The sequence below is a fragment of the Crocodylus siamensis genome, chromosome 8 (genome assembly GCF_052110815.1).
Source record: "Crocodylus siamensis isolate JL-2025a chromosome 8, ASM5211081v1, whole genome shotgun sequence".
Classification (NCBI taxonomy): Eukaryota; Metazoa; Chordata; order Crocodylia; family Crocodylidae; genus Crocodylus; species Crocodylus siamensis.
In genome coordinates this window covers 67,780,510-67,805,157 of record NC_143402.1, presented here as the reverse complement: position 1 = coordinate 67,805,157, position 24,648 = coordinate 67,780,510, and the positions used below count along the sequence as shown (strand labels likewise).

Sequence of the window (24,648 nt, the reverse complement as noted above, 5' to 3'; positions counted from 1 at the left end):
AGAGACTTATTGTTCCTCCCAAACAGCCAGCTTTCCTACTTGTCTCTGCAAGGGACAGCAAATCAGGGAGTAAGCTAGCATACGGTTTGTTTAGAAGAAAAGAGTCCTATATCCTTAGGAGAGTTCGCAGACACGATGGAGAGGGGTCGTGGTCTAGAGATCTATCCAGAAATCTAGCTACATAAATGGCTATTATAAATCTCTACTATTCCTTCCCAAATCAGTTGCATGGTTCGTGTCATCCATTTTCCAATTTAGAATAAGATACCAATGCTTCCTGACTCCGAGAGGATTCCTCATGGAAAGGAGTGAAGCACGAGGAGCGGGCACAAAAGGATCAAACAAACTCAGTTTGCATTTAAAGACAAAGGGGGTCTCACTTTAAAGCCAGTCACCCACAAATCTTCCCCCATCACCTTTGACAGTGTGCCCAACACCCCAGGGAGGGAGTCTCACCCAGTATAACAACCGTAGCAAGCACCTAAATCAGGTACATTTAACAGCTGATAAAATAAGACACCGACATTTTAAATCGAAGCACCCTTCCATATCAGATTGTTAATCTCATGAGCTATGTTCTCTCCCTCATATATTTGCAGGGATAGCTGAGGTAGGGGAAGGGTGGGGGGACTTCTGTTATCTTGAGATTTATTTTTTGTTAAGAGCAAGAGATTCACCGGACCTTGAAGACACCACATGCTCTGTATATGGAAATAACACAAGGGGACTTTCAGAAATGAAGAGGGATCCAGCAGAAACAGCTTTCTGCGTTTTCTTTGCCTGTTTTCACAGTAAGGAAATCACAAGGGGCTCCTTGCAATCCCTGTTTGACATAGGGAGGGCAGTGCCATAGCTGACTGCATGACCTAACGGGTAAGGCATCTGCTTTTGGATCAGGAGATTGTGCATTCAAGTCCCTCTGTGGCTGTTGCTTTTCCAAATAAAATGAATTTCTGGCTACATTTGTCCGACTCTTTGAAAATCAAAGCATTGCAGAAGATGCAGGGAGGTCCAAGCTGTTCTTATGACTGAATCCGGATGCTTGACTGGAATAAGAATCATTACAGAAAACAGATTTGGGGCACTCTGCCATCTCCCAGGATAGGTACAGCTGTGTGCAACAAAGTAATACCTAAGGAAGCAAAACCCTTTAGGAGGAAGCTGTCCAATGTCCATCCGATAGAGATGGTCCCCAGGGCTCCCCGCCTGTGCTGGGACCTAGGAGCAAGTATCTCATTTCGGGATACTTGGAGTCCCAAACCCAGCACTTCCTCCTGTCTGGGAAGGCTAAGACTGTCCATGGACTCACTAAAGATCCTCACCTAGGATTATTTCCTCCTTTTCCCATATTATGGGTCTGTTTGCATCCGCTTCCAAGTACTTGTGGAGAGAACATAAGATTTGTAATGCAATGCGTTTGCTGAAGATGAGTAGCTCTGAAAATAAACTACCTCCAAGTTGGCCTGGCTGCAAGCAGCAGCAGCCCCTTGCCCTTCCAATGGTTGCATCTAATAATTATGGGGAAAAAGACCAGGGCGCCAAGTCATTTAATCTGCTCAGAAGTTTTTGCCTAATGCCCAATATATTTTAAGTTAAAGATAATCAGAAAGACCTTCTTCTGGATTAAGCATAGCCAGCCACAAAGGGACTCAAATCCTCAATCTTCTGATCTAAAGTCAGGCACCTTATCCATTAGGCTGCATGGTCACATACACAAGTTTGTTTGATGCTGCACTTGAGAAGATATAGCTTTGTGGTTGGACTGAATCCTTAGACTATTATAATGCAAACAAATGGGGCTACCTAGGAGGCCCCAAAGGTACAGCCCTTCTCCAGACTCCAAAAGGGATAGTTCCCCCCTGCCCCAAAAAAGCTCTTACTGGTCACGTGTATGGGAGACACTAAATGCGCGGTAGACTAATTGTACTGCGCATTAGCGTGGCAAGCAAAAACCATGCTAATGCGCAGTAGAATTAATCTACTGTGCATTAGCATCACACAAAAAAAAAAGTCCTCCGATTATGGCACATTAAATTAGCACCTCTTATTACAAGTACTAAACTTAATGCACCATAATTATGGTGCATTCATGAATGTGTACATGCATCCACTGTTATTCAAACCCTTCTCAGTTTATGCCATGAGCCGAGTGTTTGGATTTTTCGGCAAGTTTAAAGAGCATTTTAAACAAGAAACCAATATAAAATACCCAGGCTTCCATGCTCAGATTCAAACCATAAGTCACAGAACAATAGGACTGGAAGAGACCTCAAGTTGTCCAACCTGCTGGTCACAGATTGATCCTTCCCGTCTACATCATACACGTTTGTCAAACATGCATTTGAAAACTTTTTATGGTGGAGATTTCAAGAAGTGAAGAACATGTTTTCACCCCCGATGGGACTGTGAAGACCAAACTCCTAGCTTTGGAGGCTAGGGCTTTATCCATCAGGGCACTGAAGACGCTTGCAAAAGAGTCTGGAAGGCAAATCCAGGGAAAGACACTACTATAACACAAAAGAAGTTAGACAGGAAGTTTCCCGCGCTCCCCGCCCGCACTGGAGATTGCATATTGCTTGCATAGGAGATTTCTCCCTCGGGGGCCTCTTAGCTCCTTCTCCTTGCCTTAAGACGGCAGTTCTCAACCTGTCTAGACATGACAGTGGTTCTCCGCTTTTCCAGACATCCCTCATTAGCCGCATGCATCCCTTGACTACTGGAAAATAACTCTTTCTGGCTGAGGCTCACTGCTCAAGTGAGTCACAGAGGCAGGTGAGGGAGGTATTACCACCACAGCATCATCAGAGTTTCTATATCATGTGACCATGTGGCCTAATGGATAAGGCGTCTGACTTCGGATCAGAAGACTGAGGGTTCAAGTCCCTTCATGGTTGCTTTTGTGCTGACCCTGAAGGTTTCTAAATTCAAATGGAGAATTAAACCTTCAACATAACAATGAAAATACTGCTGGAAAGTGTTAGATGATGGGTGTGGTCTTTATAATGTATTGGTTTACTGGCATTTCAAAGGTGGCTAGACCAAGTTATAACCAAACTAGGGGAATTTTGAGTTTGAAGGGGGAAAGGCCTAACCCATGTTTTACAGGAAAAGGAATAACCCATATTTGCCTCTGCCTGCTAGGGCTCAGGAAGAAACACCTCGGTCCACTTCTTCCCCGCTCCGGTAGCGGGATGAGTTGTTACCTGCCGCTTTCAGGACTGTCCATCCCCATTTCTGAGCTTGGGCTGGCAGAAGCTGCCTGCATGAAGCGTGCTGGGTCCCTGCAGAAGCCACGCTCTCTAGCCAAGACCCAGGAAAATGTCCATGAAATAGAAATGACAGGCTCCTTTGCACGCGTACTATCGGTGGTGACTGGACACGTGGAAGAGGGGGCTACTCCGATAAAAAGGAAGCAGAAAGTTCACCCAAGACAAGAGCTACTACCCCAGATGGGACTTGAACCCACAACCCCTGGCTTAGGAGGCCAGTGCCTTCTCCATTAGGCCACTGGGGCTCCCAAAACATGCCTCTTGCAGGCCTCCTGATGGCGCCTTATAGCTCTGGGGCATCGGTCACCTCCATCCCATGATTTCAGTTAGAGTCCTTCTCCCACATAGGCCTTGTGAGGCCCACACCCCCGCGCCAGCCCCATTGCCCTCCGCACCTCCGCGGCGCGGGCGCGAGGAGGAGCCCCCTCACCCCCCGCTCAGGCCTGCTCTCTTCTGCAGGGCCCCGGCCGGGCCGAGCAGCTGGCGTCCGTCGGCCAGCCCCTTGGAAGGGCCTTTCCGCTCCGCGGCGCAGGCAGGGCCCACGGACCCGACGGAGGCAGCAAAAGAGCCGCCGACCACGAAGGGACTCGAACCCTCAATCTTCTGATCCGAAGTCAGACGCCTTATCCATTAGGCCACGCGGTCAGGGACGCAGGGAGCGCGGCGGGGGCTGTGGAAAGCGCCCCGGGGCGCGGCCCGGCCCCTCCCGCGAGGCGGCCCGAGCAGCGCCCCGGGGTGCCGGCGCCCCAGCAACTGGAGCCTTTGAAATCCAACCCCCCGGGCGGCTGCGGGCATGCCCTTCTCCTGGGCGGGGCCTGACCCCTGCCACGCCGGCCGCATGGCCCGCTGCCTGGAGCACGCCGGCCCCTGGGCGGCCCTCTGCCCGCGGCGGGCCGGTGATGCCAGAACTGGAGTCCGACAGCTTTCCTGGAGAGCAGGCGCCTTGCGGGACGAGCTAGGGACCCCCTGCGCGCCAGGAGGAGACGAGCCCGAGCGACACCTGTGGAGACCCCGCTGCGAGCGCCCACCTCTCCCGGAGCAAAACAAGGGGGAAGGGAGCGAGGCCCCCAGCCCCTGGCACCACTAGATACCCCCACTGCAGTCCTAGTGGGGCACGCGTGGGAGCCGGGCCGGCTGCGTTTGCCAGGCAACACGCTTGAAAGGGCAGCGAAGGCGCTCCGACACCAACCAGCGGGTTTGAGGCAGAGTCGACCTCGTCGGAAGAGGCTCCTAACACCCCAGAGCTCTTGTTCCACCCTTTTTCGGTTCATGGCCTAATCATGTTGGCTTTGTAGTGTCCTTAACGAATGCTGTTTGGGCACCTGAGGCAGAGGACTGGGCCGGCAGGGCCCTTGCACCCAAAGCCTAGGAGCTGCACAGTAAAAGCAGGGAGATGCCGGGGCTCAGTCCTACGCATTACAGAAAGAGGTGCTGAATGGCAGATACAAGAGGGGGATCAACTCTCAGCACCGAAGGCCAGGTAATTTTCTTACCAGGAAAGAAGCCTAAGCTACCCCAGCCAAGTTGCCCCAGCAAAGACACTTGTGCAGCCCCTTTAAGGCGCTAGAACAGACTGCAGGCCTGGTAGCGGGCGCTCGGACAGCGCTTGCACAGGACGCAGATCGGAGCCGAGGGAGGGGGAAGCACGGCCGGAGGCGCTCTGCTCTAGGCTACCAGAATCGACGGGCGACTTGATGTGCGAGAGCCATGGCTGCCAGGTGACTGATGACACCAGGCCTGCGCAGGTTGTCTGAAGACGGATGCACTGGCTGAAACACCCACAGCATAACTGCATTGACCTAGATGGGCTCAGGGCTGAAACCAAATCACCTCTCATAAGAGGACGCACGAGTGCCCTCCTGAAGCCAGCGGTCACAACAAGCGAGTCCTGCCTCCGTTTCCCCAGCCACTCCCAGGACTGATGGGGTTGCTCATCTTCTCCAGAAGTCGAGCTGATCACTACCTTCCCCTCCCCACCGCACACAGGAGGACAGAATGGCTGCTCTGCGAGGCCAGCTCAAGCCCTCCTTCCAGGCATAAGTAATACCAGGCCAAACATCAGCAGGTCCCTCGAAGACATCACACAGCCACACATTCATCACCTCTCACAGCAGGACAGGTTCGGACCCAGCAGCTCTCGGAGCCGTCCATCCACCTTGGAATTACCATGCTCCTTTCAGTCCCGGGGTCAACCACCACCAGCAGCGCACAAAAAAACCTCCCTTCACCCATTCACAGGAGTGGTTCTGCAAGAGGGATCCCTCCTCCCCATGCAAGTGCAGCGTTTCATCTCTCCTGCAAGCCCTAGCCCTGCTGAGCTCCTTCTCATGCGGTCAGCCCCTCTTGTTCAAGGCCTCCACCTGCCTTGACTGAGCTTGTTCTTGCCCTTTACCTTTAGGCATCCACACAAGCCGTCTACCCATGCACTCGGACCAGCAGATTTCTCCAAGCAACTCTCAGGAGGTCTCTGCTGCTCCCTCTTTCTCCATTGCAGCCTGGGTTGCTACATAGGCAGCAACCAGGTGGTGCCTATCAGATCCCATCAGGCCTATTTGATGTATAAAATTAAAGCAGGTCCCATCAGGATGCAACAAACCATCCACCTTTGATCGGGATCCATCCCTTCCTGCCTGTCACCTTCCAGCTCCTATCCATTTTAAGGAGCCCAACCACAGTAGAGAGTGTAAGGAGTAGAAGTGCTTCTTTTGGTTATTATTATTTTTAGAATTGAAGAAATGTCCTAAGAGGAAATGAAGAAAACCCACAAGGATTTTCATCTTCTAAAGTAGGAGTAGGAAAGATGGTTATGTGGGATGTTATTGCCTCCCTGCAGTATGGCCTGACTGGAGCGAGAAGAGGGAGAGCATGGAGTCATCTACATCGTAGTTTCTCAACCTGTGGTATGTATACCCCTAGGGGTATGCGAGACCCAGGCAGGGGGACATGGGTACCCCAATACTCCCTCTCTCTCTCGCCCCTTCCTCCACTCAAACCTATGGCAAAAAATTTGGTGCGCAGCGCATTGTGCAGCACTTTAAACTCCCCAGCAATAATTTGGCATGCCACACTTTGCACGGCACTGGGTTCAGCCCTCCTAGCTTTGGCCAACATCACCTCTAGCCCAGGTACATACTTGAGTTGGGCACCCCTGGTGTAAAAGCTGGCAACCCTACTACCCACACCAAAGCAGACATCTGTCATATCCCGGCCTTGTATACACAGCCCCTCTTCCAACATATGGCACACACCAGTTTGTAAAGATAAAATCCCCTGGAAAGTTGAGCATTGGGGTACTTTATTCAACTTTTCAGAAGTTAGGGGGTACTTGCTACTTAAAAGGTTGAGAAACACTGATCTACATAATGTTAGATCCACCAGGCAGAAAGATGGGGATGGAGTGAACATACAAAAGGCTGAACGCTTTAGAAAACTGAGACGTTCTCCAACTGGGGCACTCATTCCCCCTTCCCCAAGCATCCTAGCTATGGGAGTGAGGTCAGGGAAAAATCTTGTCCTTCATATACTGCATCTAGGTCTAAACTCTGCATGAGCATGCCCATGATTAGACCCAAGATTTGGGCTCTCGGTAGCTAAAGCTTTTAACATTTCCTTTTAGTGGAGCTGACCCTTCCCTCGTTATCTCCACAACTTGTTTTGAAAACAAATTCCATCATCAAATCAAATTACGCTTACTGTAACGTTAATCAAGGCTGATCCCAAGAGCCAGCTGATTGCAAATCCATTATCAATTAATTCTTCATAAAAAAAAAATTAAGCCTTCAATTACACAAACTTCCTCCTTTCACAGATAAATATCAAATCAGCAGCCACGCATCATCCTGTATCCACTCAAAATGAGCTGTAACATCAACGGTGCCATTGGGCTGATGTGTTAGGGAAAGGGGGAAGATGTGGGAAACCTTTATAGCTATTCTTACTTTGTCCATGGCAAGTGGTAAGTTAAAGCTTAGTTATTCTGTAGTAGAAGGATTAAGGGTGACACTGTCACTAATGAAGTGCAAGGGAACCTAGGTCCCCTGGTGGTTTTTCTACCATTTACAGATCCCAGCCCATCACCCTTTGCTGTAAGTCTACCTGCTGAGTCTTTCCTGACCTGAGGGGTTTGGGTTTGGATGTAACCATCTCTTTGTTTGATTCTCACAGGAACGGCTGCAGAGCAAAACTGTACATACTACGATGTTGTTAAATACCTGAATTTCCCTTCTTACAATAAACACCTCCTCTATACAATACCCAAGAAGAACTGGGAAGATCCCCTGGAACTGAAGATGGATTTTTCCCTGGTTTCCATTCTCGCGGTGGTAAGCAAAGAAACCTCTTCCTATTGTGACCCTTTATGGTGGGGAAACCCTAGGGGCTGGAATCACCGAGGCAGCGGATGATCTGAAAGAGCCTGCTTCTTTTTGTCATTTATACTACTGCAAATCAGGAGTATCTCTGTGGAAGGTACAGGCATGAAATGGATGTGTGCTGGAGCAAAATCGTGCCCTGAGCTTTTCTCTGGCTTTGTAGCTGTGTGGAAGAGCCGTGTTTGCTGGAGGAGCCCAGGTCCAAAACCAGGTGTCCGGTCCATACAGAAAAGAAGGCCTGCTTAAAATCTTCAGGCACGTTAAATAGCCTCTACCACATCCAAGCCTAGAGCCTTGTTCATTTGTACAGGCTTGACAATGCAAAACAGTCTTCAGCCTGGTTTTTAATTACAGTTTAGTCGGGTTTGCTTTGCTCTGGCAACGCAAGGCAACTGTAAAGCAGCCAGGGCATAGGGTTGGGATTTCAGCTGCATTTACCTCCTCATTTTTACCTGTAAAGGGAAGTCTTTTATGGGAGAGACTGTAGCCTCTGCTTAGCCTGGGTGAAGGGGCCCACAGCCTTAGCTAGTGTAGTGCTGCAGCCAACATGGGCTTGCGAGGCTGGTTTGTCTTGCGGCTCCCGATCGGACTCTGCAGACTGTTTCCTTGAGTCGTGTTGCTCTTGCCCCACCCCTAGTTTACTGCTCTGGATCATCTCCCAGCACAGATCAAGTCTGTTGGGCACCTACATCGTCCCGCCAGTGACTCTTACCCTCCCGGTTTGAGGGCCAAGGTGCATGTTATTGTCCTGATCTGATTCTCTGTTATTTGTAACCCCAATGGTGCAAGATGGTCACCGGACAGCCTCCAAGCTCCAGGCAAACGTGCTACTGAAATGCTGCTAAACTTCCTCCTCATTTTGTTTCTCTAGGCTGAAAAACTGCAGACTGTCACTTTTTATTTCTTACTGACCTTGGTAAGATTCCACTAGAGATTTTATCTGCAAAATAAGCCATCGCCCAGGTACGGTAAGTCCAGAAATCAGTTCTTTTCTCTGGCTTTCCCCTCCCCTAGAGGTGGAAGAATGCCTTGGTGACTTGGAAACCCCAGGATTTCTGCGGGATCTCCAAAATCGTTCTGCCAGAGGATACGTTCTGGTCCCCACATATCTTCATTTTTGAACAGTAAGATGCTCCTCGGTTTACTCAGATGTGCTTCCTTAAGAGGAACCCAAAAAGACACATTGATGGCACGACTGCAGACTATGGGTCTAACTAAGCCCAGTGATAATAAAAGGTTTCGCAGGCTGCAGGGACGGGGGGAAGAACTAAAAATCGAACCTGATTTGGTGCTCTAGTGAGAAAATGCCTGCCTAACTAAACATAGAAGCCAGTGGGATCCCCGCTAGTCTTTGAGGGAGCAAACGCAAGCTATAGAGTAAGCATTTGGCGGCTAGTCAAAGGAGAGAGCCTCTAGCAGCACGTGTTGTCACGGTCCATTATGGTAGTCAAGGAGAAGCCTGATATGTCAGGAGGATACTTGGCATGGTCCCATAATGGTTAACGAATCTTTAATCAGAAACTAAAATCAAAGACGCGGGGCCTGATTCTGCTCTTCCTGTGGTGGAAATCAGGAGCAGTTCAACTGACACAAACTGAATTGCACCAGACAGCCACCGACACACAGGGATCCGGCCAACAGACCTGGTTCCAATGGGGCATGCGGTTCACAGGTCTCCAAGCCTCTTCGCTGTCTCATAAACCAAAGTAACGGAAAGGAGAAAATAATTTGCATAGCAATGAGCTGCGTTGATTTGGCTGCTTTTCAAGTTGGTGTTCAGAGATGCTTCCCAGTCCCAGACAGTCTACACCTGCTGCTTTTTCCCGCTTCCACTGCCTCCCTTGTCTTCTCCACCCCGTCTCCCAGTTGCCATTTGTTGGGGGTGGGGGTTATGTTTTAAATCTCTCATTGTTCTTGCCCATCACTTCCCCCACCCTGCTCAAACCTTTTAGTAAAATGCACTGACCCTCCCAAGGGAACCAAACAGTGAATTTGCAAATGAACTATCTTGGCTTTGCCAGAGGCATCATGTGGTTTTCATCTTGGTTGTTGCTGAATCATTGATTTCTTCAGAGTGGATAAAGAGAAATCAAGCATCATACCCTATCTATCCATCACTCACAATGGGATCGTTAGGACCAGGCAGCCCCACCAGGTCACGATAACGTGCAGCTTGAAAATCCACAAATTCCCATTCGATGCTCAGACCTGCAACATCAGCATAACCACGTTCATGTACACAGGTAATCTTACAAACTATCCTTGCTTTCTGGTTTTTATTAGTTGGCCTGTACTTGCTGGCCATCACTGGAGCCAGGTTATGGACAACTGCAACGTGTCCCTTTTATCAATATTATCCCTTTAAAAGAGAAGATGATGTGAAATACGGGGGAAACGGGCCTTAACAGGGGTGGCCAATCTGTGGCAAGGGTGCCAGAAGTGGCACGGGCAGCATCTTTGTGTGGCACGTGGCGGATCGGGGAGGGGACAGACGGCACAGCAGCAGCTGGGGCTGTAAGCAGAAGGTGGATCAGGCAGGGGGCACAGATTAGGGAGCAGAAAATAGAGCAGCAGATCAGGAAGAAGAGTGGGATTGGAGTGGCACTTGGGGAGGGCGTGGGGCCAACTTGTGGTGTGCCTGCCAAAAAGGTTGGCCCCACCAGCTGGGCGATAACATGATGGTTCCCATAGGAATATCCCACGGACCCATCTCTGGAATGAATGAAGATTTGCTCCCACACAGGAGCATTCCCAGGAGTAGTCCTACTTAGTCAACTGGCTAACAACACCGGGTTTGGTCTTTACAATGTAACGCAGAATCACAGGGACCAAATGAAGGCTGGAGCAGCAGAGGTGTGACTCTGTGCCCAGCAGGACAGTTTACAGCAGCGGGGGTTGCCAAAGGGGAAGAAGATTCAAGGGAAACTTCCAGATCCGGTTTGGGACTGCTGCTTGTCTTTTTTTTTTTAATCCCAAAGTTGTCATAGAAAAAAGGGCGGTAATGATTTTTAGAGCCACCGATCCTTGCTTGCCTACCACAGGTTTTTGTTTAACAAGACATATTCTTTGATTTCGGGTTCAGTTGAAAAAATCAATTGGCTCCATGAACAGTGAAAAACGTTTCATGATATTCATAGAGTTGAAGACCAGCCGAGAGCATCGGTCTTGGCTTTCGCGCGTCACAGGCCAATGTTTCACCCAGTAGATCTGGGCTGAACACAAGACCTTGTGCTTGGCTAAAGCACATCTTCCAGGAAGGCGTCCCATCTGGCCACCCCTAATTTACGCTTAGGTGAGGCCCAAGCCCAGTACTCACCTAAGTACCCAGTACCACTCGGCTCATTTGCTCTGTGGGACTTTCTCTCTTTTCTTGTTCTGAAGGTGGGGGACTGATCCAACCTCTCTAGCACTGAGAAGGGAAACCACTTTGAAACACCTTGTCTTCACTTTCTTTCCACAAACAGTAAGAGACATTATAATCAACCCCGGTCAGACGGAGGAGGACCTAAATAGTAAGAGCCAGCTTTATTTCCAGACCGATGGAGAATGGAAGCCTCTGACCATAAAGATAAGAGAACACAAAGTCATCGAGCGGGAAGAGACGTTTGGTGTGATTGTTTACGAGGTGCCACTTTATTTCACATGCTGTTATTATATCCGCTTTGTAGAACTGATCCTTTTTTAGCGCACGAACCCTGCCATGTCCCAAAGCCAAAAACATGAGCTGAGCATAACGTAGTCAACAGCAAAGTGCTCGTCTTGCTGTGAAACTAAATAACACATTCCCCTACGAAGCGACGAGTTTGATCAAGCAGCTTTGGATAGTTTAATGATATGTTTTTGTATGTGTGGGAGAGAAGTTGTAGTCCCTTGAGCCCAAGAGTTAGTACCCCTGTCTTGGCAATTGTGCAAGAGTCAAACCTAAAAATAGAAGAATCTGCTAGCAATTCAAAGTTGCCTACACCTAACCGAGGCATTGCAAACCTTGTCACTTCGGCAGACTTCCACCATAGGTGCTTCTTATGCTCCAGCCTGACTCTAGAGCTTTGCAGATCATGCAAGCCACTATTTTTTTTTTCCTTGGGCGTCATCAATTCTGCAAAGATCTTAGGGAGGAAATAAGCAACTCCCATGTAACGGAGACAGCAGCTGTGAGAGCAGGCTCACAAAGCAACTCAAGGAGCCAGGGGCCCTGCCACAACCCAGTTCTTCACACTGCTGGAATTAATGGGGTGGAAGGCAGATATTCAGAAAGAGATGGGCCTTATGGTTATACTGTCAGTGGCTATGTTGCAAGCAGACTGTGCTTGCAAGTCTTTGGATTCCCCTAGCAACTAATTGGCAATGGCATGGTGTTTCATGGGCATGCGTGGGGATGGAGGAAACCACAAGCAAACAGTAAAAATAGGTAGAACATAAGAGCAACCCCAAAGGAAGGGAATGAGAAGGGAGGGTGGGGAGGAATTAGCCAGTGGAGCAGGGGAACAGGAGTTGGGGTTAAAGCGTAGACAAAGTAGATCATGAAGATCAACAAAGAAGGAACTGAGGGCATATAGTGACAGGGATTCATTTGGGAGCACGCAAAGGCACAAGAAAGCAGACAGAGGGCAGAAAGACGTAGCCTTGCCTGTTCCCTCCTTCAAGTACCCCAGCCCCTGACCACAGCTGGAAAGCCCCGTCTCGCACGAAACCCCCATTCCCTTCTCACCTGGATTGTATTCCTCCTTTCCAACAGATATTCATGCAGCGACAACCCCTTTACTACGTTGTGAACCTGATCCTCCCTACGTGCATGCTGTACCTGTTGGATATGGCTCTCCTTTTTGGGCCCAGTTCTCATGGAGAAAAGATCGGCTTCCAGATCTCGCTCATCCTGGGGATTTCCATGTTAGCTGTGATTCTGAATGACATTCTTCCAACTTCCTCTGAGAGCCTGCCCATAATAGGTACCTGTTTTTAAATAGAGTAGAGCTTGGGTTATGTATAAACGTTGCACAGACTATGGGGAAGAAAGGGGAATCGTAGGAACCAGACCCCAACCGTGTCTACTTCACGGTAGGCAGTAACTCCAGAAGTGCCTAGTCGGACCGCTGGAGCCTTGATACAAGACCCCTGTCCAAAAGCTGTTTCTGGCTTGGTTCCCTGTTTTGTTGTGCTGTTTTTCTGTAAGGCAGCCGAACATAGATAGAAGTATGGGTGTAGAAAAAAAAAGGCAAAGCATTTATCCAATAAATCCAGCCTTGCATTCTTCTGTGTTTCAGTGTTGTTTTTTGGAGGTGCCTTTGTGCTGATGATAATAGGCACCTTAGAGACCTGCCTGTTGATGCAGCTGAAGGAGAGAAACCCTCCGCTCGCTTTAGTCAAGGTCATGAGGCTTCTCACATGCTTCAGGACAGGTAAAATATCCAGAAACTTCTACACAGGCAGAGCTGGGTTACTCCACTTGGATGCTGCATATCCAGGAGTCCCTTCATTTCAGAGCCCCCGGGCTCTTGGAGGAAGGTAAAACAAAAATCATACGAGCAGGCTCAAAACTTCACTCCATTTTTTACAACCCAACTGATCACAGAAAATTCACCCCCACAGCCTTCAAGTACCTGGCTCCTCGAGCTGGCAGTAAAATGTATACACCCTAATCCAATATAGTTACAGGCAATATATGTGTGCACAGGAGGTTGAACACTTAATTGCTTCTCTAGGCAGAGTTGTCATTCCACCCAAGCTAGGTCTGTATTTGCATGTGGGGTGGATATTGCACAGGTCTTGGTCTACAAGTTTGCAACCCTCTAAGAAACTGTTGCCTGCAAGTCACAGACTGTAGCAGAGGGCAGAGCATTGCAACTGCCTGCTGCACCAAACAGGTGCCCTGATTTTGAAGGTTTTTAAGACCCAGCTAGACAAAACCTTGACTGGAATGATCTAGTTGGGGATGGCCCTGCTTTGAGCAGGGGGTTGGACTAGATGTGATCTCCCGAGGTCCCTTCCAACCCTAACTTTCTATGATTTTAGCCCAGCTTTCCCACAGACCAGTAGCGTGTTGCCCAGAAAAACCTAGATCCCAAAGCTTTGAGGACTTTTCCATCCAATGCAGTTTTCAAACGCTATCATGTTACAGCCAGAGAAGCAACTGCAAGGACTCCCGGCATTGGAGCCGAAACCTCTACACAGGAATTGATGCCAGTAGTTTGGGAATTCATTTTATACTGACCACATTCACCATATTTGCTTAACTTAAAAAGTTTGCTGAGGACGGAAAATTAAAACTCTGTCCGTGTAGGTGACCGACAAGATGAGCAAATTTGGATCCCAGCTGTGATAACAAATGATCTTCCCTCTTGAAGGAATGAAATTTAAAAAAAAAAAAAAAAAAAAAAAAAAAAAAAAAAAAAAAAAAAAAAAAAAAAAAAAAAGCTCCCAAGATTTACAGCCCTTTCCTTAAGTGAACACACAGAGAGAAAACGTAGGCTTCCGACACGGCATCCTGCTTGAGAGATGCTACATAATACACCGGTGTCTGCTCGGCTATGCTTTCTCCTGCCCCCAAAGTATTGCCTGGTATTCTGTTTACTGCAGATTTCCCGACTGCAGAGACTCCGGAGGAAGCAGATGGCAAGGCCACCGAGCCACTTGGAAAGGAAGATACAGAAGTACCCATGCTTGCAGGGAGAACTCGGCCTGAGCAGCGAACGGGGAACAAAGCAACGCCTCGGGAGTGTGAGTGGGCTCTGCTACTTTTGGAGAAGCTGTTTCTCTATGGGCACTTGCTCTTATCGCTGCTGCATTTAACTTACATTGTGGTAAAATGGAACAGTTAGTTATGGGCCAGCTGCCTCTTCCAGTCTTCTTACAGAGCTAGCCCTTAATCATCTTTACTACAACCTGCCTGAGAGCTCTTCCTCCTTTTTTTGTGCTTGAATTGCTAAGCTGTGAACTATATTGTCCAAAGTAGATCAGAAATTCTTCAGGACAATTACCTTGTTCTTGCAAGCTTGCCAAAGCTGCATATAGGACCAGGGCATCCCCTAGACAAACGAGTTACAGAAATTAGACCTCATCATGAAGCTGGCTAGATATCACAGCTCACAGGGGAGCTGCTGGAAATCTCTTTCGTATAGCGCCAGATATCGACTTCCAAATCTATGAGCCACTGTCTGGTATTATTGGTCAATGTCCAGACTATCTGCCCTGCCTGAGCATTTGTAAAGATTACAGCTTTTGATTAAGTGCTGTGCTGTTTGCTGGACACCACATCCACACAGGGAGCCATCCAAGATGTTCCTCTTGTAAAGTGCTGGTTTTGAAGCATCCGTATCTAGATCCATTTGTTCAGCTTGATCCATGCTTCTCTGTTAAGGTCATGCCCAAGCAAGCAGGGACTCATTTATGTCAAAAGCAGACTGAACTGCACTCTTACTTGGGGGGGGGGGACGGGGGGAGATCATCAAAGGGAAAGGTACAGAAATCCCAGCTAGTATGTTTTTTTTATAAGCAAACACACATTATGAACCTGACTCCTTTTGTAGACCACTGAAGCATTTGGCTATTAATACTAAAAGGCACTAATGGGATTTCTAGATGGTCCAGGTCTATAACAAAAGGTGATAATAGGTCCAGCTATTACCAAGGAAACCCCAGCACTCTCTCTCTGCTGGGGCATCTCCTGCTTGGTTTTCCACCACTTTCACATAATTTCTAGAACAAAAACATGCCCGGGTCGTTACAGGCACCCTCCAGAGCACCAGTCCAGCACATTTGCTCGGCTAAATGATCAGAAGGACCTTCCATCCCTGCCAGAGCGCAGTGCCTCCCATGATTTTGTGTTATCCATCCCTTGCTAAAGGAGCATGGGATAACACAGCACCCTCCATTTACAAACATACTGCATAATGGAGACTGTAGAAAGCTCTAACCTGCTCCCTAGCAATATATTATAGCAGTTGCTTGCGCTTGCTTTGTTAGACTTGAGGTGAGAGAAGTGGCAAAGGAAATGAGCAGGTGAGAGGCAAAAATTCAGAAGGCAAGAGTAAGATTAAGAGAAGTCCTCGCAGAGTCACTTAGTCATTTAGTGATTTTTATACCAGTTAGATCTGACACATATAGACGCACCTTCTATAGGCAAATAAAATAAATAGGAATTTCTGATTGAGTTGCATGTTGTCAATCACATTAATATTGATATGAACTCTAATACTAGAATAACCGGTACATCTCTATTTATTTTTTTAGCCTTATTTAACAGTCTTTTGAAACTGTACCCTGTAATCAAGTATGAACATCCAGGTTCACTCCAGAATCTTTGCTCTTCAGCCTTGAACTATGGTTCTTGCTGAATGGTCCATGGTCAGATGAACCAAGATAAACTGGCCTTTTTATTATTATTATTTAGTTTTTAAACATAAGTAAGAAGCCTCCTCCTTCCTTCTGGAACCAACTGGCCACCTGTTAGAGGCTTTTAAGACTTAAAGACTTGATGCATTTAAGATTAAGCCCTTCATTTTCAAATCTTTTAAAAAAATGTTATTAATGACCATTTGATTATTCACTTTGAAATGTATTACCTATGTTGTCTTAACAGTCATAGTATTTGCATTTTAATATTAAAAATTACCATTAAACATGTATTTCAACTTATTCCCTGCAGTGCTTGATTTTAGTGAGAGTGGCTCTCCAAACCCTTCGTTGTCCCCAGGACATCCTGCAGAGTTCAACAATAAATGTGTCATTTGTTTTTCTGCATAAAGTTATAGGCAAAAGTTTGGGACTAGCATGTTATATAATCAATGTTGGTTACATTGTTTCTGTTACTTGCATAAGTCTAGCCACACCATCTGCTTTGTAATGCAGTTGTACTCCTTTTAATTGCTTACTGACTAGAAGTCATCAATTTAAAGGCTCCTAAAAGACCCCTGAATTGGCATAGTCTTGTTAATTTTCACATTGCTATGAAAGATGAAAGCTAGTGTGCTTTAATGAGTGCCAAAAGCCTCCGGGTTGTCAGGGCTTAAGAGATAAAGTGGACCAGTCCGGTGTGTCACTGCAGGATTTAAGACAACTCTACACTGTAAGCTTACCTTGTTCCAGTGTCCCGCTAAAACAGACTGCACTTCTTAAGAGTCAGCAGTGAAACACATTCACCCTAAACCTGCATATTTATAAGCCACTTTCACAGCTGCTAGAAGGCTGAATGTTGATTGCGTTGCTTATCCCAGAGAAGCAATATTCCAACCAACCTTCTTAAAACAGAATTGTATCTGCAAGGTGCCAAGGAATAGGCAAATTGGTACTTCACTCAATAGGGCTGTCTAGCCCATCCAAAGCACCCCAAGGACACAGCTGTATTGCTTCAAGATTAGGAAGCAGCCAACACAGAGCAGCAGAATATCCTTGAGACTGCATGGCAGGCTCATCACACAGCCCTGGCTTTAGTAAGCTCATTACCCATCACCTACCTGTCCTCCTTCAGCAAGTACCCCTGCCCCATGAAGACCACAGAATGTCCCTGAACAACCCCCGCTCATTTCTCAGTAATTCATCTCCCTTCCAGGAATCAAAACCAACTCTGAGCTCCTACCCAAACCCTCACATGCCCTGGAAAACAGGACAAAAGACAGACTGCTGAAGTTCTTTGCAGTTACTTTATTTAACAGGTTCTAGAGTTGGATATTAATGGTGAATAACCCACTTGGCAGTGCAATTTACATATCTGTAATGGGCTTGTGTGGCCAGTAGCGATGCTTCTCCTTGTCCAGTCTGGTTTCATGGAAAGCTTCATTCAATTCCTCCCAAGTCATCAGCTCAAATGGAATCATGTTTTGATATCTCTCCAGCTGCGAGGAAAGACAAGACAGTCAGTATTTGAGTCAGCTGGAAGAAGCAGTAGCAAGCTAGACCTACGTTAGACCTACTCAGAAATCAAAGCAAGGTTATGCACTAGGCTGTCTTGATGAACATGATATTTGCAAAGTAAAACCCAAACCCACCTCTTTCTCGTACTCCACAACACGAGCTTTGGAGGCATCCACATACGCAATGGCATCTTTTTCCTGAAAGACAGCAGAAGGTTTCATGAGTGGGCTAGTGCTACTGACTGATTCCTACAAGGCAGCTGGGATTCTCAGCCTTTCACCTGTGCCAGGGGAGGCCTAGCAGAACTCACCTTTATACTTGATTAAAGACACTCACTCAAAGATCAGTAACAATTAACATCCCTGCCCCCATAGAGCATAGCAAAACACCCCATGAACACATAACATGCCCTTCCTCCACCATTGTTGTAATCACTTTTTTCCTCCCCTACATGCCTCTCTCTACTCTTACTACATGAAAGACGCACAGCAGGGAAAGATAAATTACATGAGAAAATTAAATGCCCCACAAAGTTTTGAAGTGCACACACAGAGAAAAGTTAGCTGTTTTTCCCCTCATTAACCTCTTCCTATTTTAGTGATCACAGGCATTCATTGCTACAATGCACTCAGACAAATTATTTTACTGTTTTAAACCCTGTAAAGAGGATGGATTGCAAATTACTGTTCTTCACTGCATTGATTTGTTAGGCAGTGGATTCTGCCCCTTTTTTTAAAGAGATGGGGAGATTGTTTGAAGCCAGGTAAGTTCACAAACAAGTGTCAGCTGCAAACTTCAGGCTACAAAACTCTTCTGTGCCAAGTTCTACAGAAATCAGCTGTACGCCAGCTTGACAGCTTTGTTTGAACACGGGAGTTTAAATCTCTCTAGTAATCCAGCAGTCCTGAGCAGGCAGGCTGCCTAACAAAACACACTAAAAGTAACTCTTCAAACTGACATATGGATGACATTCTTTGGAGTTGTGCTGCAGCAACCCTTGCCATACTAAAGAGACCAGATCTGTAGAACAGGTTCAAGCATGCAGCAATCCATACCGTCCCTGGAGTGAGAACGCCAACACGATATTATAAAAAGAGGGCCCCACAATCAGGCCTACTGAATGCCAGTAAGAGCAGCCTATACCAGTAAGATCCTACAGAATGAGTAGGCCTTTGTTTGCCTCTGAATTTGCCTTTGTCATGCCTGAGAAACAGAACCATTATTTAGATGCCAGAAGCCTAACTCCACAGCATGGCCACATATAAACAAAAGTCCCTCCTTCAGCAGAAACTGCCTGTATGGGCACAAAGGATGGTCACAACCGAACTGCCCTAACACAATTTGCAGTCCACAGAGATTCCAAACGCAAAGCTGCTCTGCAGTTCCATGTGCACCACTGAAAGCTGCCAACATGTAGCTTCTCGCCACTCACCGTTGCCTTTTCCTGGGCATCAATTTTGGCCGTCTCAGTGTCCACTGGCATAGGAATCTTTAGTGCACTGAACTGAAAATTTAAACAAACAAAGAAAGAAAAAGGTTTACATGTTTTTGCCTTGAGATTGTGTTGGAGCTGGGAATTCTGCCAGTCCAGTGCTCTTATCCCTGCCCCAAGAACCCGCCTCAGACCCTTTTGAGTGAAACATTCTGCATGTGTCACCAACTCAATCATGGACACTAGCTTCAAAACAGCACTGCATGCCTCTACACCACACACTCTGACTGTGGCATCATCTCAGAGGAGTTATCCAGACTCAGAACAGCACTGCACAGATGCAGTGACAATAAACCCTCTAGACGCCAAAGACTTCCCACTTGGCCCCGTGAGCCATATTATACAGTAAAAAAAAGTTCCTGAATTAATCTAGAGCAGGAGCTAGCAACCTACATCCCAAAGTCTGATTTGGTGGAGGGGGGCAGGGGCAACAATTTAAAAGGAGCCAAGCTGAAGTGGCCACCTAAAGCCTCTTGCTCTGTGCCCTCACTATCAAATTTGCCACTTCCCATTAGCACTGGCCCCAGCTTTCAGTGACACCTGGTAAGCAGGGGGGTGCAAAAAGTAAAAAGGGGACTGAAACAGCAGGGGATCTGCAACCCACAGCAGTGTCCAAGTTGCAAGTGCCTGGGCCGTTGCTCTAAAAGGGTCTCAGCCTCTAATTTAGAGATAACTGGGTCACTGTGAACCAAGTGCAAGGTCAGAAGGAAGAGCAACCAACTCTGATACCAATTCAGGTATAACCCAGGGCAAGTCAGCCTGGACATTCCATCCAGTGCCTATTAATAAAGGGGCCAAAGCCTTTGTTGGTGTAGTAAAGTGGAAAGGGAATCCATATGCCACTTTGAAGCACCAAGCAGTGCTTTTTTAAAGGCTTTCTGCCCTTAAACAGAGTAGCTCAAGGAATGTATTGTGTCAACTTATTACCCAAACCCTCACTCAACCCTTGTCCAGAAACCTATAACAGTAAAGTTCTGTGACAAGGCAACAGGCCAGAACCCAGACTCTGGCCAAGGACAAAGAAGCCCAGTTCAAACAATGGGACCATGGTTCCTCTTGGTACCAGCCTAGCACACAATGTCTGTCAGAGCAGTGCTCTAGACTACACAGACAACTGAAGGTCTCGGAGAGCCTGATAGGACACCAGGAGTCAGCTGGGTTCAAGAAAACCCTCCCCACAGGCTCTGCTTCCAGACCACTTATGGCTGTAGAAGGAAAAACCCATAGTGGGTACAGAAGAAGCTATGTCAGTCTCATGCTTCAAGAGGGTTATCCTGCCTGAGGTTAACTCCATCTGCTTTGGAGCAGCTTTGCAACACCCATGTGATGCAAAGCAGCTGCATCCCAGATCAGGATACCCCCCAAAAATCTCAACTACGAGTTAGCTGGAGGAAAGTCTCACACGCCCTTCCAGTTTTACTCCATGCATCAAGCCTTATCCTCTGCTCATCCAAGAATCTCACCTTTTTCTCAAATTCATCTACCAAGCCAGCTACAGCAATTGTCCTCCTGTAATACTCCCAATCAATGGCTGGGGGCTTCTCTGGCAGGGAGGTCAACCTGACAGACAAGAGCAGAGCAATCAGTAAAATAGCCAATAGATTTCCAGACAGCTCCCAGTTCCATACACCATTCTTCTGCCCCCCGTGGCAGTCTCCAGATGAGCAATATCATCTGGTACATTTAATTATCAGTATTCTAAGATTCATCAAATCAAGAAATAGAATTTAGCAAGGTTGTATTTTATCCACCTATCCAAAACACCCTGGGCATGGGCATGTGATTACAATACTACTTCTTTTCCCTGTCGTCAATGAAAGTGCGCATGGGGTGCTGGTTTTCCTGAATTTTGAAATGTTGGGATAAACAGTTTGAAGAGAGATAATAAGCAGTAGTGCTGGCAAACGGGAAACCCTCTATCCCCAAACTAGAGTAAAGGGAATTGATTGGACAAGATTCTGGAACAAAGAGAAAGAGCACATCCGTTTCTTCTCAAGCAAATCACTTTATTGGAAACCAAAAAAAAAAAAGCTAAATTAGTATTTGAATCAGGCAACAGGAAGCAAAGCCATACTCATGCCTGGGAAGAGAAGTGTAAGCCAGGCCCCAGAATCTCTGAGCTCTGGTGGTTGTTCAGTTCCTTAGATCCTTCATTCCCAAAACCTTCTCAACTGTACAACCACAGATACCCAGTTATTAATGATATTCACCTAGCCGCACTTTGGTTGGATACAGTTAAATGTTCCACTGAAAATGATTCAGGCCAGTTTACAAAGTTCTCTTGTGGCCTTGGAGGGTTTCCATTAATTGGGATTTGTGTGTTGCAAAAATTACACTTCTGGAAGGGAGGATTCTTTATCTCCTTCCTTCACCATTATGGGATGTCGTTTGTTACCATTCCACTTTTCCTTCCACCTTGGTTTATGGTCTTTAATAAGGCTGCTTTGTTTTCACAATTTATCTGAAGAAACCCAACACATATCTCTCTCATATAAATTAAACTGTACCTAATGTACTTGGTCAAATAATATTACTACTAACATGCTTAAGATATATTAGAGTCTATTTGGATGGTCTAATTGGAGGATTTCTTTATGGTGTTTAGAGGTCCACTGATACATTGGTCTGATATCGATCAGTATTGATATAAATAAAACTGGCTGTATTGGATATTGGCCCAATAATATGGCTGATAAACGCCTGTGCTGTGTGTAGCCACAGCACAGTACTCAGGCAATGAAGAGAGCTGCCTCCAGCTGGTAAGTCTGGTGTGGTGGAAGGGGAAGAGGGAGGGGGAGGGGGAGGGTGGCAGCTCCCACCACTGCTTGCACCCTGACAGGGCATGGGGGGAGGGGGGGCATGCCCCCCAAACCTGCATAGGCAGGGCAGGCTGCAGCCAGGGCTCCTCTTGGCAGGGGCTAGGTCTGAAGCAGATGCAAGCACCCCAAATTTCCCTGCCACTCCGCTCTCAGTGCTGCCGCTGCCAGCTGCCCAGCGCAGCCCTGGCTCAATGCCCTTCTTCCACCCACACACCAGGAAGAGCCAGGGCTGGGCCACGCAGCTGGTAGCAGCACTGGGAGTGGAGCGGCGGCAAAATTTGGGGTGGATGCAGCATCCTCCCAGCACCACCAGCGCCCACTGAAGAGAGACCCGAGCAGCCCAGCTCCAGCCCACCCCACGCAGATCCAGGGGACACACGTCTTCCCCCTCCCGCACCCCCATGCCCTCCTGGGGTGCAAGCAGCAGCAGGAGCCACCTCCCTCCTCCCATGCACGAGCCGTGGCTCTGCCCACCCTCCCCAGCCTGGGCAGCACCTGCCCCATTCCCCACTGTGGGGGCATTGATCTGCCCCCCACCCATGCCCCTTCCACCACACCAGACTGACCAGCTGGAGGCAGCTGTATCAGAAATTGGATCGGTATCAGCCAATATGCCTCCTTAAACATCAGCTTTCAGTATCAGCCCCAAAAATCTGTATCGGTGCACCTCTAATGATGTTTCCTTCCAGCCTTTGTGTTTCCTTTTTGTGTGTGAACTCATTATTAGTTCGGCTGGACACATCACTGGCTTTTACTTTGCTGACCAGGCTGGTTGTCATAGCTGCAGATATTCACTTTATGGTCACTAAGAAACAAGCTTTGTGGCCTTCTGTTTTAGCCATGCTTCTGCAGCTAAACCTGGGATTTTCATTATTTTGGTTAAACATTTACCACACACACTTCCAATCTTTACACAGTGGAGGATATATATACACAAGATAGAGGTGCTTATACAGAGGCTTTTAAAGCATTCCCTGGCTGCTGAAGCCAAGTACTGTGTGCACCTAGCAATCACAACAGAGATGGGCAATAGCTAATCTGACTTCCCCCAGGGTTCACTACACATCTTATAAAAAGCTTGGATAGCAAATTCAACTGTTAAGCCTTTTTCTGATCACACCAGACATAGCTGTTCTCTCAGGCCTTCTGCTAATGTTATTCTTCATGTGTCACTGTGGGGAAGGCTGAGCCAGGGTAGACTCTGCACCAGCAAACAGCAGGCTTCCCTTTGGAAAAAGGATTCATGTTAAGAACTGCTCCGTAGGTACAGAGCTAAGAAAATTCTGTCGCCACAGGGTGCATTGGGGCAGGGGGTGCACTTGTACCCTCCTTTGCTTCCTGCTGCATCCAAAGTTTAAAAGCACCTGCCTGGCCCTGGCAGCGCTGAGGGAGTCACGGGACTTCATGGCTCCTTGTCATCTACCTAGTTCCTTCTAAACTCTTCATTCCGGTTGTTAACAACCCTCTCTGTTTTAACCCTCTTTATGTTCCACCCATCAAGCTAGCCTTTGTTCTGCATTTCTGCTCTCCTTCACAGATTGTTTTTAATTCATTCCAATTAAGCTTTCTTTGTTGCTTTCATTTTAAACTGAGTAATGCAGCCCAAGACCCCAAGCATAATAAAAGAAATCAGAAGCTTTGCTAACTGAAGAAGATGCATTGCTTTCTATATGATAATGATGCACCCCCCCCCCACCCGCACCCCCTAGATCTGCCTGTGCATCACCACCCTGCTGCTTTACAAGCCTCCAGTGCCAGGTTGCTCCATGCCCATTCTCCCTAGAAACCCACTCACCTGGATGAAATGGTGTCACTGATGGTCTTCAAGGCATTAAACTTCATGCGATTGTCGGGCGACACGTACTCTGCAAATGCCATCCAGTCAATCGCTTTCTGCGCCACTCGGCGACCAGCCATGGTCTCGACCTAGAGCAGAACAGACTTCAAACCTCCACAGACCCAGACCTGCCCTCAGGGGCCAAGGGGAAAGAGACCATGTCTTGTTAGAAGACCATGGCCATCCCCCTCCCACTTGCCTTCTATTGGACGTGGCAGCAGCTCCAAGCCAAAAGCTGCTCCTGGGGCTGCTTCAGTTTACCTCAGGGCTTCCCAGGGGGCAGCTGCTGCCCTCATAGGGTGCCTCACCCCCATCCACTGCCCAAGCTAGGGTTACCATACATCTAGGTTTCCCCAGACACATCCTCTTGTTTGGACCCACATGGTGCCTGGGCAGGATTTTAAAATAATGGCAAGCATCTGGATTTTTTTGCAGTTCTTCTCCTCTCCCAGGCTGGCTGCTCAGGGGGCACGTGCTCCCCATTCAGGCAGGGAAGGGAAAAGAGAAGCGAAGCCTGCACAATGTGGGGGCTGCTAGGGCAGCGGGGCTGAGGCTGGGAGTGAGGGCAGGGTGCTGTTGTTTGGGAGTGAAAGGCACCAGCAGGGCTGGGGGGCAGGGGAGCTGTGGCTTGTCAGTGAGAGGCAAGACAAGGGCCACAGGCAGGGACAGGACACCGACGTGTCACTGACCTCCCCCCATCATATTTCCCCCACCCCAGAACAGAAGTCCTCTTTTTGGGCCTGGAAATACGATGGCTGCGCCCCAGAGACAAAGCCCCGAGCGGGGAAGCGGAGCGGAACCCCCCCACAGGAGACGGACGAGAACTCTGATACCACTACCACCTCACTCACCTTCAGCGACCGCCGAGACCCAGTCGGAAATGACGTCCCGCACCAGCCAATAGCAGCCCAGCACCCCCGGAAGCGTTGAGTTCAAATTCCTGCCCACTCCCCTCACGCGACCCGGAAGGGATTTTTCCCAAACGTTCTAAAAGCGACGAGCAGAAACCCATGAA

General features: G+C 47.9%; 2 protein-coding genes and 3 non-coding genes across 9 annotated transcripts; 2 read left to right on the top strand and 3 right to left on the bottom strand.

Annotated features, from left to right (window-relative positions):
- The first annotated feature begins 2,821 nt into the window (after positions 1-2,821).
- Positions 2,822-2,894, top strand: TRNAR-UCG (transfer RNA arginine (anticodon UCG)). Its single transcript has one exon. It is a non-coding gene; the product is annotated as a tRNA-Arg (tRNA).
- Positions 2,895-3,441: 547 nt separating this feature from the next.
- Positions 3,442-3,514, bottom strand: TRNAR-CCU (transfer RNA arginine (anticodon CCU)). Its single transcript has one exon. It is a non-coding gene; the product is annotated as a tRNA-Arg (tRNA).
- Positions 3,515-3,685: 171 nt separating this feature from the next.
- On the top strand, positions 3,686-16,285 carry LOC149858950 (5-hydroxytryptamine receptor 3A-like). Of its 5 annotated transcripts, none has more exons than XM_090061004.1 (9): positions 3,686-6,169; positions 7,434-7,591; positions 8,511-8,555; positions 8,654-8,763; positions 9,713-9,882; positions 11,104-11,264; positions 12,375-12,585; positions 12,901-13,035; positions 14,213-16,285. In XM_090061004.1, the coding sequence occupies exons 1-9, from the start codon at positions 6,070-6,072 to the stop codon at positions 14,452-14,454; spliced, it is 1,332 nt and encodes a 443-aa protein (XP_089917130.1). In that variant the 5' UTR covers positions 3,686-6,069; the 3' UTR covers positions 14,455-16,285. The 5 variants fall into 5 exon arrangements, with proteins under 5 accessions (XP_089917130.1, XP_089917134.1, XP_089917133.1 ...); XM_090061008.1 differs by having other exon boundaries at positions 3,689-5,388; XM_090061007.1 differs by having other exon boundaries at positions 3,689-5,541.
- TRNAR-UCG (transfer RNA arginine (anticodon UCG)) lies at positions 3,842-3,914 on the bottom strand. The gene has a single exon. It is a non-coding gene; the product is annotated as a tRNA-Arg (tRNA).
- Positions 16,286-17,255: 970 nt separating the features above from the next.
- Positions 17,256-24,612, bottom strand: ATP5PD (ATP synthase peripheral stalk subunit d). Its single transcript, XM_090059723.1, has 6 exons — positions 24,485-24,612; positions 23,592-23,722; positions 20,441-20,537; positions 18,918-18,989; positions 17,620-17,682; positions 17,256-17,466 (listed from the first exon to the last, which is right to left on the bottom strand). The coding sequence occupies exons 2-6, from the start codon at positions 23,711-23,713 to the stop codon at positions 17,335-17,337; spliced, it is 486 nt and encodes a 161-aa protein (XP_089915849.1). The 5' UTR covers positions 23,714-23,722; positions 24,485-24,612; the 3' UTR covers positions 17,256-17,334.
- Between the last annotated feature and the right edge of the window lie 36 nt (positions 24,613-24,648).